At 40.1% G+C, this 12,456-nt stretch overlaps 2 protein-coding genes across 2 annotated transcripts; both read right to left on the reverse strand.

The window, feature by feature from the left end:
* Positions 1 to 943: 943 nt before the first annotated feature.
* LOC134819511 (eukaryotic translation initiation factor 3 subunit M-like) lies at positions 944 to 4,370 on the reverse strand. Its single transcript, XM_063829475.1, has 3 exons — positions 4,067 to 4,370; positions 2,834 to 3,046; positions 944 to 1,729 (listed from the first exon to the last, which is right to left on the reverse strand). The coding sequence occupies exons 1-3, from the start codon at positions 4,328 to 4,330 to the stop codon at positions 1,022 to 1,024; spliced, it is 1,185 nt and encodes a 394-aa protein (XP_063685545.1). The 5' UTR covers positions 4,331 to 4,370; the 3' UTR covers positions 944 to 1,021.
* Positions 4,371 to 5,734: 1,364 nt separating this feature from the next.
* LOC134819262 (uncharacterized) lies at positions 5,735 to 7,787 on the reverse strand. Its single transcript, XM_063829088.1, has one exon. The coding sequence runs from the start codon at positions 7,727 to 7,729 to the stop codon at positions 5,798 to 5,800; it is 1,932 nt and encodes a 643-aa protein (XP_063685158.1). The 5' UTR covers positions 7,730 to 7,787; the 3' UTR covers positions 5,735 to 5,797.
* Positions 7,788 to 12,456: the final 4,669 nt, after the last annotated feature.

Here is a 12,456-nt window from a genome sequence, read left to right on the forward strand (position 1 = left end):
AGGCTTGCATATAATGAACATATTGACACGGGTGCAGAGTTGAGTCTGTACGGAACCTAGTAGTTTCAGATCCTTGTTTAACTTGCCGTACAGCAAGGTCATCCACTACTTTAGCCCGGCGAGGCACATAACTCCCTCTACAACTCCATGACAAATGTTTCATATATACTAGCCGAGTTCACAAGTTATATCCTTGTGTTTGAGAAGAGCTCGTTAGAACTGCTTCCTTTCCCTTCAGTATCCCACAGTCTCTCGAGTTTCCCGGAAATGGCTCGTACGATCCAAATCACTTAGGGGTGGTTCATATATAATATAATCAATTTGTAGGCAATTTTAACGTAATCAACACCACCCCCTCCCCTCAGCTCTGATTACTTAATATGTGAATACGTTACTTAAAGATGAGATTTGAACGACCCCACCGCCCACGTCAATTAAAGATGAGATTTGAACGACCCCACGTCACTTAAAGATGAGATTTTTTGGCACGACTACCGAAATCTGGATATTATCCCAGATCTGAAAAGCTTACTCAAATCCTTAACTTACCGAGTAACCAAACCCTAATAATATCCTAATATCTCAGCCCTGTATGTAACCCTTAATCCACCTCAACTGTAAATCTGGCCGTTGCCATGTTCCCATGCTAATACCTAGGTGTTGGGATTTAGCACTAGTTCTAATATTATCTGGTTAGGATGATCTTGAGGTAGCCGTGAGATATTAAATTGTCACACCGTTTGAATGTGACATAATTGAACCTTGATGACACTGCACTTGAACAGACAGCCACTGATTTCACACTGCGTGTAGTTGGTTGGGTAATTACCGAGGCTCAAGAATTAGTTTAACTTTAGGTCTGCAATCAACATTTTGTTACCATTATATACCTTTTTAACTGTAATTCTCGAAATTGTAATGGCAAACGAATAAAACTTCCAACTTGCTAGAATAAAACTGGCAACCTGTACCACCAAATAAACCAATACAATAAATACTGTAACTGAGAATTAAAAACAAATTATCCGCCACCAATAGGAACCGAAAAATTGTGGCTCTTTCTCATGCTTTCCTGAATAATAACTAAATTCTTCTGCCACAGTTCTAATTTATTCTTAATGAAGAGCCATTGAGGATCTAGGAAGGTCCTGTTAATGGTGCTGCTGATCAATATCTTCCCTTCAGGCTGGTTTATCTTACCCTTGATCAGTCCACTACCAATTGCCTCGATAACAAACGGTTCCAAATCTTCCGTTACAAGGTTCAACTTGTCAACTAGCTGTGAAAACTCGATCTCATTGCAGTCCTGGGCCATGCTAGCCAGGGTCAACAGCCTCATCTTCCGTAAGTTCTCCTCGTGGGTAACTGCCAGCTTCTCCACAAACTCCACGTTGTTGTTGTAGAACTCAATGTAGTCGTTGAGATCTCCGTTTACAAATATCTGGAGGAGCTCGTGGGAAAGCTGTCCGTCCAGCGCGCGGATTGGGTGTAGGTCCAGGAGGTGGTCCATGACGAATATGTTGGGGTGGGCAATGTGGGAGATAACACAGATGTGCGCATCAGGCTTAGCTTCTACTCCCTCATTCTCAGAGTACAGTTTGAGCAGTAGCACCAGTGCCTGGATTGCTTTCTCTCCTTGTTGGATTGCGGAGAAGGCCTCGTGGAGGAGCCGGTAGATGTCACGTTGTTCCTGTACGTCACACTTCCACTTGTCCATCCACCCACTGATCTGAAACAGTACGCCCGGGTTAGTTAAGAAAAGTGGTCATTATCTGTTACACTACCAGAAGGTACACCACGGAATATATTCTCTGTTGTATATCACGTGATATATATCTATATATTACGTAGATTGTAGAGTATGTTAGACATTAATTCTTTTAACAGTCTTATAAATATAAAGTAAAGGATGATATGCGCCGGTTAGGATTTCGGTATAGGTCAATAAAAATTTCAACAATGAATAATAAATGAATAGTTTTAAGTGCAACTCCTTATCTCCCCCGGTTTACTAGGCTAATATAACACAGTACCACGAACTAGCTGACACATTAAATAACATGTTGATACCATGTCGTTATACGTTACTACTAAATAAAGATAATCACATAATATACAGGGTATACAGTTAGTGTGTTTATAAGTTTATATAACTGTGTGTAGCTATGTCTAGAGATAGCTATAATATTATGTGCTTTATGATATATTGTATTGTATTGTATCAGATGCCATCGTGGAGTAGGTGGTCACTGGTCTCCTGCACCTTTTCCCCCTCGACATAATATATAAAACCTAAACATGCAACCTACAATCCGAAGGTGATTGCAGCCCTTGTGATATAACACGACTGTTAAATAACTTCTCTTATTTTTACTTAATAATCTAATAGAGTAATACATGTATCAGATGAGGCAGTAGATTCACTGTCAAGATTAGAAATGTGTGGTATGTACTTAAGATGTACTTATCTTATATCACGTACAATCTAAACACGCGGACAGGTACACTGTAAATTAACGAAAATGTAGTAAAAATTTTTAAATGACACAGACATGCACTACAACAGTACAACTACAGCTCTACAATAATGATTTTTATTTAAAAACTTGTCTACCCGGAGATATTAAAAGATAACAATATGCAACGTTCCGTAACATACATCTGAGCAAGATGAGAACCAGGTGTGGTTACATAAAACACTTCTGCACTTGGCCAATATCACAGTATTTTCCGAGTTACGTACTACATTTAACAATTTAAATAATCAACAAAGTAACGAGTAAAAATTGAATCCCACTAATTTAAAACAACTAATTTACAACAACTATATTACCTGGTCGATATCGAGAGTGGCGTGTCTCAGCTGTCCAGTCTGCACAACCAGCTTCAGAACATTGACCAGTAGCTGGTATGTAGATCTGAGAGTGGGCTGGTAACAGGAGAACTGCTGGGACAGCAGCTTGCTTTTTAGGGGGAGGCGCTCAGAGGTGGTGTCTGCTACTATTGCGTTACTCAGCTTCTTGCTTGTTTCTTCTATCTGGTCCACCTGGGAATGGTTATAGTTTAGATTTTATTATTAGTTATTATTACAATTCAAACTTTATTATTACAGTTTAGATTTTATTATTACAATTCAGACTTTATTATTACAATTTAGATTTTATTATTACAATTTAGATTTTATTATTACAATTCAGACTTTATTATTACAATTTAGATTTTATTAAATTACAATTCAGACTTTATTATTACAATTCAGACTTTATTATTACAATTCAGACTTTATTATTACAATTCAGACTTTATTATTACAATTCAGACTTTATTTCAAATCTTTGCAATTATCTGATTACATATGAATTAAATTATCACAACGTCACGATTATCTCAGCAGGATTACTAAATACTGTTAGCTCGTGAGACAAGCGCATTTTCTATACAGGATACATTAATTATAATATATTATTGAATATAATAATAATAAGATAATGAACTTCAGGACATGTCCCATACTTCTTATAAATTATAACCCTATTTTTAGCTCAACTAAACACTGCACTGAAGACAACCAGTAAACACTACACGTTATATTACGTTATTACACGTATATAATATTATATATTACACGTGATATTCATGTGTATTCTAGTGCGGAGACACGTGACAACTAGTGACCAATAAATCCCCAGAATCACAATTGTTACACATTATACTATACTATGTGTACTGTGTAGTATAGTATACAGTCGAACTGGTTTACACTGTCATTCAGTTATATTGCATAATACAAGTTACAGTCTACACGCCGCACCAGTATTGTATAGTGTAGAGTACACTACACTATACAATACACTGCACAGTACACTAAACAGTACACTACACTACACAGTACACAATAAACTATATAGTTTGAGCTGAGTACACTGACTACTGCACACAAATACCTCTCCAGTTGGGGTCTCCACTGCCAATTACAATTAACAGCACCAGACCACCAGTGTAATTACAGTGTAACTACACGTGTAATTAGCAGTACCAGGACACTGGTTATTATTACACTGCATACCTGTGACAGTAACTGTATCATGGAGATGAGAGAGAAGAAGGCACTCTCCACCTCTGTATCAGCCGCGCACTTGGTAAAATACAGGGGGTAAGCCTCAATGAGTTGGGGAAGCAACTCTAAGAACGTATCCTCGTTCTCCTCAAAGTTCTCCGGAAGGTCAAACTTAGCACCGTAGGTTTCCAGAAGGTTCTTCATTTCCAGCGCTTGTGATAGGTAGGATATACCTATAAAACTGGGCGCAACCAGATTGAGTACGTTCGACATGGTTGGGGTCCTGTCTTGTGCTCCTAAAACATTATGTAATTTATTAATTAAATATAGTTAATCGGTTAATTTTCAAAATTTATTAGTTGATTAATTGACTGTTAGTTAGTTGATTTATATTATACTTATTTTTTATTTATTTATTTTTATATTATACTTATTTTTTGTTTATTTTCTTATGAATAAGTTTACATTTATTTATTTTGTCTGTTTAATCGTTTACTTATTATGCTATTTAATAATAACTTTACATGGTTGACGTTAGTTAATATTTGTATGATTTGAGAACTTTTAGACACGACTTAATTTTCTTTTTAGTAAAATTTACTTTTAATTTGTTTATTCATTTCACGCGATAGGCTTGATTTTTAGTCATTACACTATTACAGTAGAAACTATGTAATTGAAATTAAGAGATTTGTTCCCAATTTTGTAGCTTAATAACAGAAGATTTTTTAATGGATCCCTCCATTCTGAATGTATCCTAATTATTAATTATCCTAATTAGTAATTATCCTAATTATAAACGGTACATACCAAGTAAAACATTATTTCTGAAAATAGATTAGATTGATTAAAATAATTAAAATATATTATAGCAACCAAAACAAAAACCAGTCAAGGTATTGCACGTCACGGAGTCTAGTGGGTCACAAATAAGAAAATCAAACAAAATGAAAATTAAAATCAAATATTCATTTAAAGATGACCGGATGTTAGATTAGTTGAACATTCATTAATGCCTAAAAAGCTTACTTTGGGACTATTATTAACTAGAATTTATGTTTCTTTTTTCTTAAAAAATGTTACCAAAAATGAAATTGTACAAAACTAAAAGGAAATTAGATTTCACTAAAAAGAAAAACGTTAACCTAATTCACAGGTGCCAGATGGGCCGCAATTATGATTGAAATGTGAGACGAAACTTAAAACGTAGAAAATGGCAGAGAATTGTTTCACGTTTGTCTGGACATGTGATTTTGTCACCCATTATGGATTTGACTGGTTGATGTGCAGCGAGCTGATAGGTTACAATCGCTGTCACGTGGTGTGACGTCATGTCATGTAGTGTGACGTCATTTCACGTGTCAATACAAACTTGTAAAACCTCCCCGGTAATCGGTATTACCAACGTTAGAAATGAAACTTAAATTTAACACATAATTCTTTGCTCTCGTCATCAAAGGCTAAAAATGGTTCGATTCGTCAGTTGTCTCAGAAATTATTGCTGGAGACAATTAAGATCAGATACAATTAGATTTTTGTTGAAAAACTTGCAGATTAGTAAATTGTAGGGTCAGACAATCAAAAAAAATAACCAAGATACATAAAAAGTAATGCTTCGGACAACATAATCAAGAAGCCATCAATACCTAAAAATATATAATATAATATAACTATCAAAATAAATACTAGCATCTAAAAACTACTGCTACGAGCTACAAAATATATCATCAACTTAATAATTTAGCCTACGTCAACATCGTCTTCCTGATCTGGACCACTGTCTTTCGACAACACCCCGACATCACTCCCCCTCTCATAACTACTGCTAAAAACAAAGATACTACTCGACAAAGATTTGTGCTTTCTATCACGAAACTTCTTGCCAGCTCCGGAAGCAAAATGAAAACTACTGATATGCGATCTCAACTTGGAGACCGTGTCACTTTTAAAGGAGCAGAGAGGGCATTTAACTATAGTGTTGGTTGGGTTCTCGTCCTGATAGGTAATCACATGGTGATCCTCAGCCAGGTGTTTGGAGAAATTGAGGTTGGAGCTGCAGGAGAAGTTACAAGAGTTTGATAGGATGCACTGGAAGAAACTTGTATCCTTGGAATCAGGTTCTACCAGCTTGATGTGGGCGCTTTTAGCATGCCTCTCAAAACAGGTTCCTGATGGGAAGGACTTGAGACAAACATCACAGGTCCTACACAAACACGGTATATCGTGTTCAGGTACCTTGGTTTTCTTGCAGGAGATACACTTTATACCCACCACCTTGTGAACTGTCTTCATGTGTTTTATTATATTCATCTGAAGTTTGGGTGAGGTCCAGTTCTTCATTTTCTTGTTTAGAGCTACCCTGCAAAGTGGGCAGGTTGTGATGTCTCTAATGGCTTGCATGGACAGGTCTTTAGACTCGTACAGTTGTTTGTAGCTGATGATTTGGTTAACAAGTAGGAGTGGAGTTGGCTGAAAATGTTCCCGTAAATTTACTAAAGGCTCCTCGGTAACTTCCTTTAGCTTTTTAGTGTTATTATCCAAGATTACAACAATCGAAGTATCGCTGGGAGCTGGTGTTGTCAATTTAGTTTTCTTCAAGGTAACGGGCTCGAGTATGAAGTGAGCAGGCTGGATACTTTCCACCTTTTGGTGAAAATCCGAGTTTGGTGTAGAAGATGTTTCGAGGTTCGACGTTAATGGTGTTTCAAGGTTCGACTTTAGACTTGATATTGAGGATGCTTCAATGATCGATTTGAGATTTGATGTTGAGGGTGCTTCAAGGTTCGACCCCAGGTTTGATGTTGAGGGTGATTCAGGGTTTGATTCGATAGTGGGCTCTAATTCTTTAAAGAAACTGTTGACCGAGGACAGGCTGAATGCCTTCGGCTGGGTTGGTTCAACAAGTTTAGTTCCGTGTTCTGCAGAGTGTTTACTGTCGCGATTAGGGGAATATAAATTATCTGAGAGACTCACAACTGAGCTGACCTGTATCCGAGACACTGAGGATTGTCCTGCCACAGGAGCTGAAGAAGAGGACTCGAGCGACCGAGTCATAGGGTCAACTACCTCACTCGGAGGATTGAGAGAAGTTTCCTTGTTCCAGTGCCAGTGTTCTTGTTGTCCAGCAAGGCTAACAATTGAAGTCAGCTTCAGATCCACTGTCCGGAGTGAATCACTCGGATCACTGCATCCTATCTGACAAGTTCTTTGTGACTCCAGCTGCTTCCTCATTGCTGGTGTGACACGTTCAGGGATCAGAGCGCAGTCTCGACCACTATCATCATCTGACAAGACGATGAGCTCTGAACGAGGTAAGGAATATGGGGGAGAGGGTGCGGGGACATGGTGAGGTGAAGGTTGAGAAGTGAAGGGGGTGAGGGAGGCCGAGGGCGGGTTAGAGAAAGGGGAGATGGAATGCGAGGGAGAGAAATGTGTGTAGGAGTGTAGCTGAGGGTAAGGGGCCATGGAATGTGGAGGAGTGAAGGGGCTGAGAAGGGGTGAAACTGGGATGTGTGGCGGGTACTGTAAGAAGGAGGGATTATTTAAGAGGGAGAGTGGTGGAGTGAAGGGGTTGAGGAAGGGTGGAGGTAAGAAGGAGCTGAGTGATACCAATGGTGGGTGAGGGGTAACAGTGACGTTAGGTGGTGAAAATGGTAGGATGGGAAGTTCCATGATTATCAAAGCGTCGAGCTCATTACATCTGGAAAGAGGAGGTGTTGCTCTACTTCATAATCCTGGGTGTGCGTTAGTTTCAGTAAATTAACAATTTCAAACATTCAGATAGTACAGATAAAAACCGAGGCAAGTCACAGAAAGCAACAACGAGGAAAATAGGCAGAAAACAAGACTAGCAAATAAGACTCAAACTAACAATTATTGAGCAACATTGAAAGTTGAGGGATCGTTTCAGAAACCCAGAGTAGATTTGAAGATAATTACCAATGTTGGTGGCACTTCCTGGCTCCCATTACAGCGGATCAACATTAAACATCAAGGTGCCAGCTCTAACGCCATACCTCATAGCAAAAGGCACTTTTGTATCGACACAGACAATGTAACATGAGCATAATTTTAGATTTAAGCTGCGTCTAGTTTCTCGATGAGTTTGTATAAATAAATAAATTCTAACATTTAATACACGCTTCGACATTAAAACTATAGCCAAAGCTAAAGAAGACGTACATTTAAGTCATGCCAGTGAAACTTAGTGTGGGAAAGAATTATGCACTTTTAATTCAAGAATAGAGAAGCTATGTACGTGGTTATGTGAGAAGTATGGGGTTTTTTAATCAGTATGAGGTTAGTTAATTTTTGGGAACCAGTAACCACATGGAAGTTATGAAAATACTTTATGACCTTAAATATTAATGATTTAAACGGAAAGGCGATTAATGAGATTCAGTTGGAAACTACTGACGTCACCATGACATCATGGTTAATAACTGCTTACGTCACAGAAAGGAGACAGAATGGTATTACACGATTATATATACAATATTATAGTCACGTGAGACGCTGTCACTTGATTAATCAAATATTAGTTACTTCTATACTAATTCCATAATAGTAAACGAGAATGAACGATTTGAGTGGTGAAAAACATTTAATTTTGTCTAAATGTTAAGACTTGAGGAAAGATTTGAAGAAACAATGATGAACCGAATCCCCTTAAAATGTGGTCCCTACATTGCCATGGCCATTGGCCAATGGTGTGATATAATGTGATTCTTCCAATTGAAAATACGGAACAGAATATTAAATTATCCCAGCACAATCGTGACTGCACCATGACCATCATGTTTCAGGGGTTCGACTGACCTGAATTTTCACTTTTTCGTCCGATCATCTTGGAAAGTTTTTTGTACATCCCCATAGACGTAAATAGTAACCAAAAAAATTATTTTTGAAAAATTCGGAAATTTAGGTGTTCCCCAAGCCGTTTCCATGACAACCGCGCTCGCGAACCTCAGAAATCTGGAAAAATTCGATATCTCAGGACCCATTGCACCTACAGAGCTAAAATTAGGCTTAAAAGATGCGGAATCAGCACATTTATATGAGACTTATTAATAAACATATAGCCTAAAGTGCTCACTTTCGTCAAAAATTGCAAAAAACACATTTTTTGTACATTTCCATGGCAACCGCACCCTAAAATTTGGATGTGCATCTCTATTTTTCAGTCAAACTATGAACAGCTCAGAACTACAGGGGGATAACTACAGGGGGAGAACTAGAGGGGAGAGAACAGCTCAGTACTACACCCGAGGAAGAACTACAGGAGGGAGAACAGCTCAGAACTACAGGGGGGGGGGGGAGAACTACAGGGGGGAGAACAGTTCAGAAGAACTACAAGGGGAGAACAGCTCAGAACTACAGGAGGGAGAACTACAGGGGGAGAACAGCTCAGAACTACAGGAGGGAGAACTACAGGGGGAGAACGGCTCAGAACTACAGGAGGGAGAACTACAGGGGAGAGAACAGCTCAGAACTACAGGGGGAGAACAGCTCAGAACTACAGGGGGAGAACAGCTCAGAACTACAGGAGGGAGAACTACAGGGGGAGAACAGCTCAGAAGTATAGGGTGGGAGAACTACAGGGGGAGAACAGTTCAGAACTACAGGGAGAGAACAGCTCAGAACTACAGGGTGGGAGAATTACAGGGTAGAGAACAGCTCAGAACTACAGGGGGAGAACAGCTCAGAACTACAGGAGGGAGAACTACAGGGGGAGAACAGCTCAGAACTACAGGGTGGGAGAACTACAGGGGGAGAACAGTTCAGAACTACAGGAGGAAGAACTACAGGGGGAGAACAGCCCAGAACTACAGGAGGGAGAAATACAGGGGAGAGAACAGCTCAGAACTACAGAGTACAGGGGGAGCACTACAGCGGAGAGAACAGCTCAGAACTACAGGGTGGGAGAACTACAGGGGGGAGAACAGCTCAGAACTACAGGAGGAAGCACTACAGGGGGAGAACAGCTCAGAACTACAGGAGGGAGAACTATAGGGGCAGAACAGCTCAGAACTACAGGGTGGGAGAACTACAGGGAGAGAACAGCTCAGAAGAACTACGGGGGAGAGAACAGCTCAGAAGAACTACAACGGAGAACAGCTCAGAACTACAGGAGGAAGAACTACAGGGGGAGAACAGCTCAGAACTACAGGGTGGGAGAACTACAGGGGGAGAACAGCTCAGAAGAACTACAGGGGAGAGAACAGCTCAGAACTACAGGGGGGAGAACTACAGGGGAGAGAACATCTCAGAAGAACTACAGGGGAAGAACAGCTCAGAACTACAGGGGGAGAACTACAGGGGAGAGAACAGCTCAGAACTACAGGGGGAGAACAGCTCAGAACTACAGGGCCGGGGGAGCACTACAGCGGAGAGAACAGCTCAGAAGTACAGGAGGGAGATCTACGGGGGAGGGGGAACTACAGGGGGAACAGCTCAGAACTACAGGGGGAGAACTACAGGGGGGGAGAACAGCTCAGAACTACAGGGGGGGGGGGGGAGAATTACAGGGAGGGGTAACTACAGGGGAGGGGGAGAACTACATGGTGGAACAGCTCAGAAGAAACTACAGGGATGGGGGAGAATAGCTCAAAAGAACTACATGGGGAGAGAACAGCTCAGAACTACAGGAGGAAGAACTACAGAGGGAGAACAGCTCAGAACTACAGGGGAAGAACTACAGGGGGAGAACAGCTCAGAACTACAGGGGGAGCACTACAGGGGAGAGAACAGCTCAGAACTACAGGGAGGGAGAACTACAGGGGAGGGGTAACTACAGGGGGAACAGCTCAGAACTTCATGGGGGAACAGCTCAGAAGAAACTACAGGGAGGGGGGAGAATAGCTCAAAAGAACTACATGGGGAGAACAGCTCAAAAGAACTACATGGAGAGAGAACAGCTCAGAACTACAGGGGGTGAATTACAGGGGGAGCAGCTCAGAAGTACTATAGGGGGAGAATTACAGGGGAGAGAACAGCTCAGAACTACAGGGAGAGAACAGCTCAGAACTACAGGAGGGAGAACTACAGAGGAGGGGGAGAACTACATGGGGGAACAGCTCAGAATTATGTAGTTCTAACTTCTAAGCTGTTCTCCCTCCTGTAGTTCTTCCTCAGGTGTAGTACTGAGCTGTTCTCTCCCCTATAGTTCTCCCCCTGTAGTTATCCCCCTGTAGTTCTGAACTGTTCATAGTTTGACTGAAAAATAGAGATGCACATCTAAATTTTAGGGCGCGGTTGTCATGGAAATGTACAAAAATGTGTTTTTTGCAATTTTTGACGAAAGTGAGCACTTTAGGCTATATGTTTATTAATAAGTCTCATATAAATGTGCTGATTCCGCATCTTTTAAGCCTAATTTTAGCTCTGTAGGTGCAATGGGTCCTGAGATATCGAATTTTTCCAGATTTCTGAGGTTCGCGAGCGCGGTTGTCATGGAAACGGCTTGGGGAACACCTAAATTTCCGAATTTTTCAAAAATAATTTTTTTGGTTACTATTTACGTCTATGGGGATGTACAAAAAACTTTCCAAGATGATCGGACGAAAAAGTGAAAATTCAGGTCAGTCTAAGTCGACCAACGTGCATGTTAACTGTTAAGACTCTGGCCTTTGCTCTGAATTACTTCAATTGCAAAATGAAACATGGAATTCATGGCCCTAATTACAAATCTAGTCCAATGAGAAAATGGATGAGAAAATATTATCCAATCATGGCAGATCATGAAGCGGCCAGATAATAATATTACTTATCAAGAAACCATGGTTGTTCACTTATTTGAATAATATTATACCGTACAGGCATAAATATCTTGAACTGAACAGGTCAAGGCATAGTCTAGACATAAATTCAGGAACAGTATTCCTGAATCAGTGTCTAGACTTGGACTAAAGAACAGTCTAGAAACAGAGTGAAGAACAGTCTAGAAACAGAGTGAAGAACAGTCTAGAAACAGAGTGAGGAACAGTCTAGAAACAGAGTGAGGAACAGTCTAGAAACAGAGTGAAGAACAGTCTAGAAACAGAGTGAAGAACAGTCTAGAAAGATAATGAAGAACAGTCTAGAAACAGAGTGAAGAACAATCTAGAAACAGAGTGAAGAACAGTCTAGAAACAGAGTGAAGAACAGTCTAGAAACAGAGTGAAGAACAGTCTAGAAACATAATGAAGAACAGTCTAGAAACAGAGTGAAGAACAATCTAGAAACAGAGTGAAGAACAGTCTAGAAACAGAGTGAGGAACAGTATAGAAACAGAGTGAAGAACAGTCTAGAAACAGAGTGAGGAACAGTCTGAAAACAGAGTGAAAGACAGTCTAGAAACAGAGTGAGGAACAGTCTAGAAACAGAGTGAGGAACAGTCTAGAAGCAGAGTGAGGAACAGT

Source organism: Bolinopsis microptera, chromosome 8 (genome assembly GCF_026151205.1).
Source record: "Bolinopsis microptera isolate Bmic1 chromosome 8, MBARI_Bmic_1.0, whole genome shotgun sequence".
Taxonomy (NCBI): domain Eukaryota; kingdom Metazoa; phylum Ctenophora; class Tentaculata; order Lobata; family Bolinopsidae; genus Bolinopsis; species Bolinopsis microptera.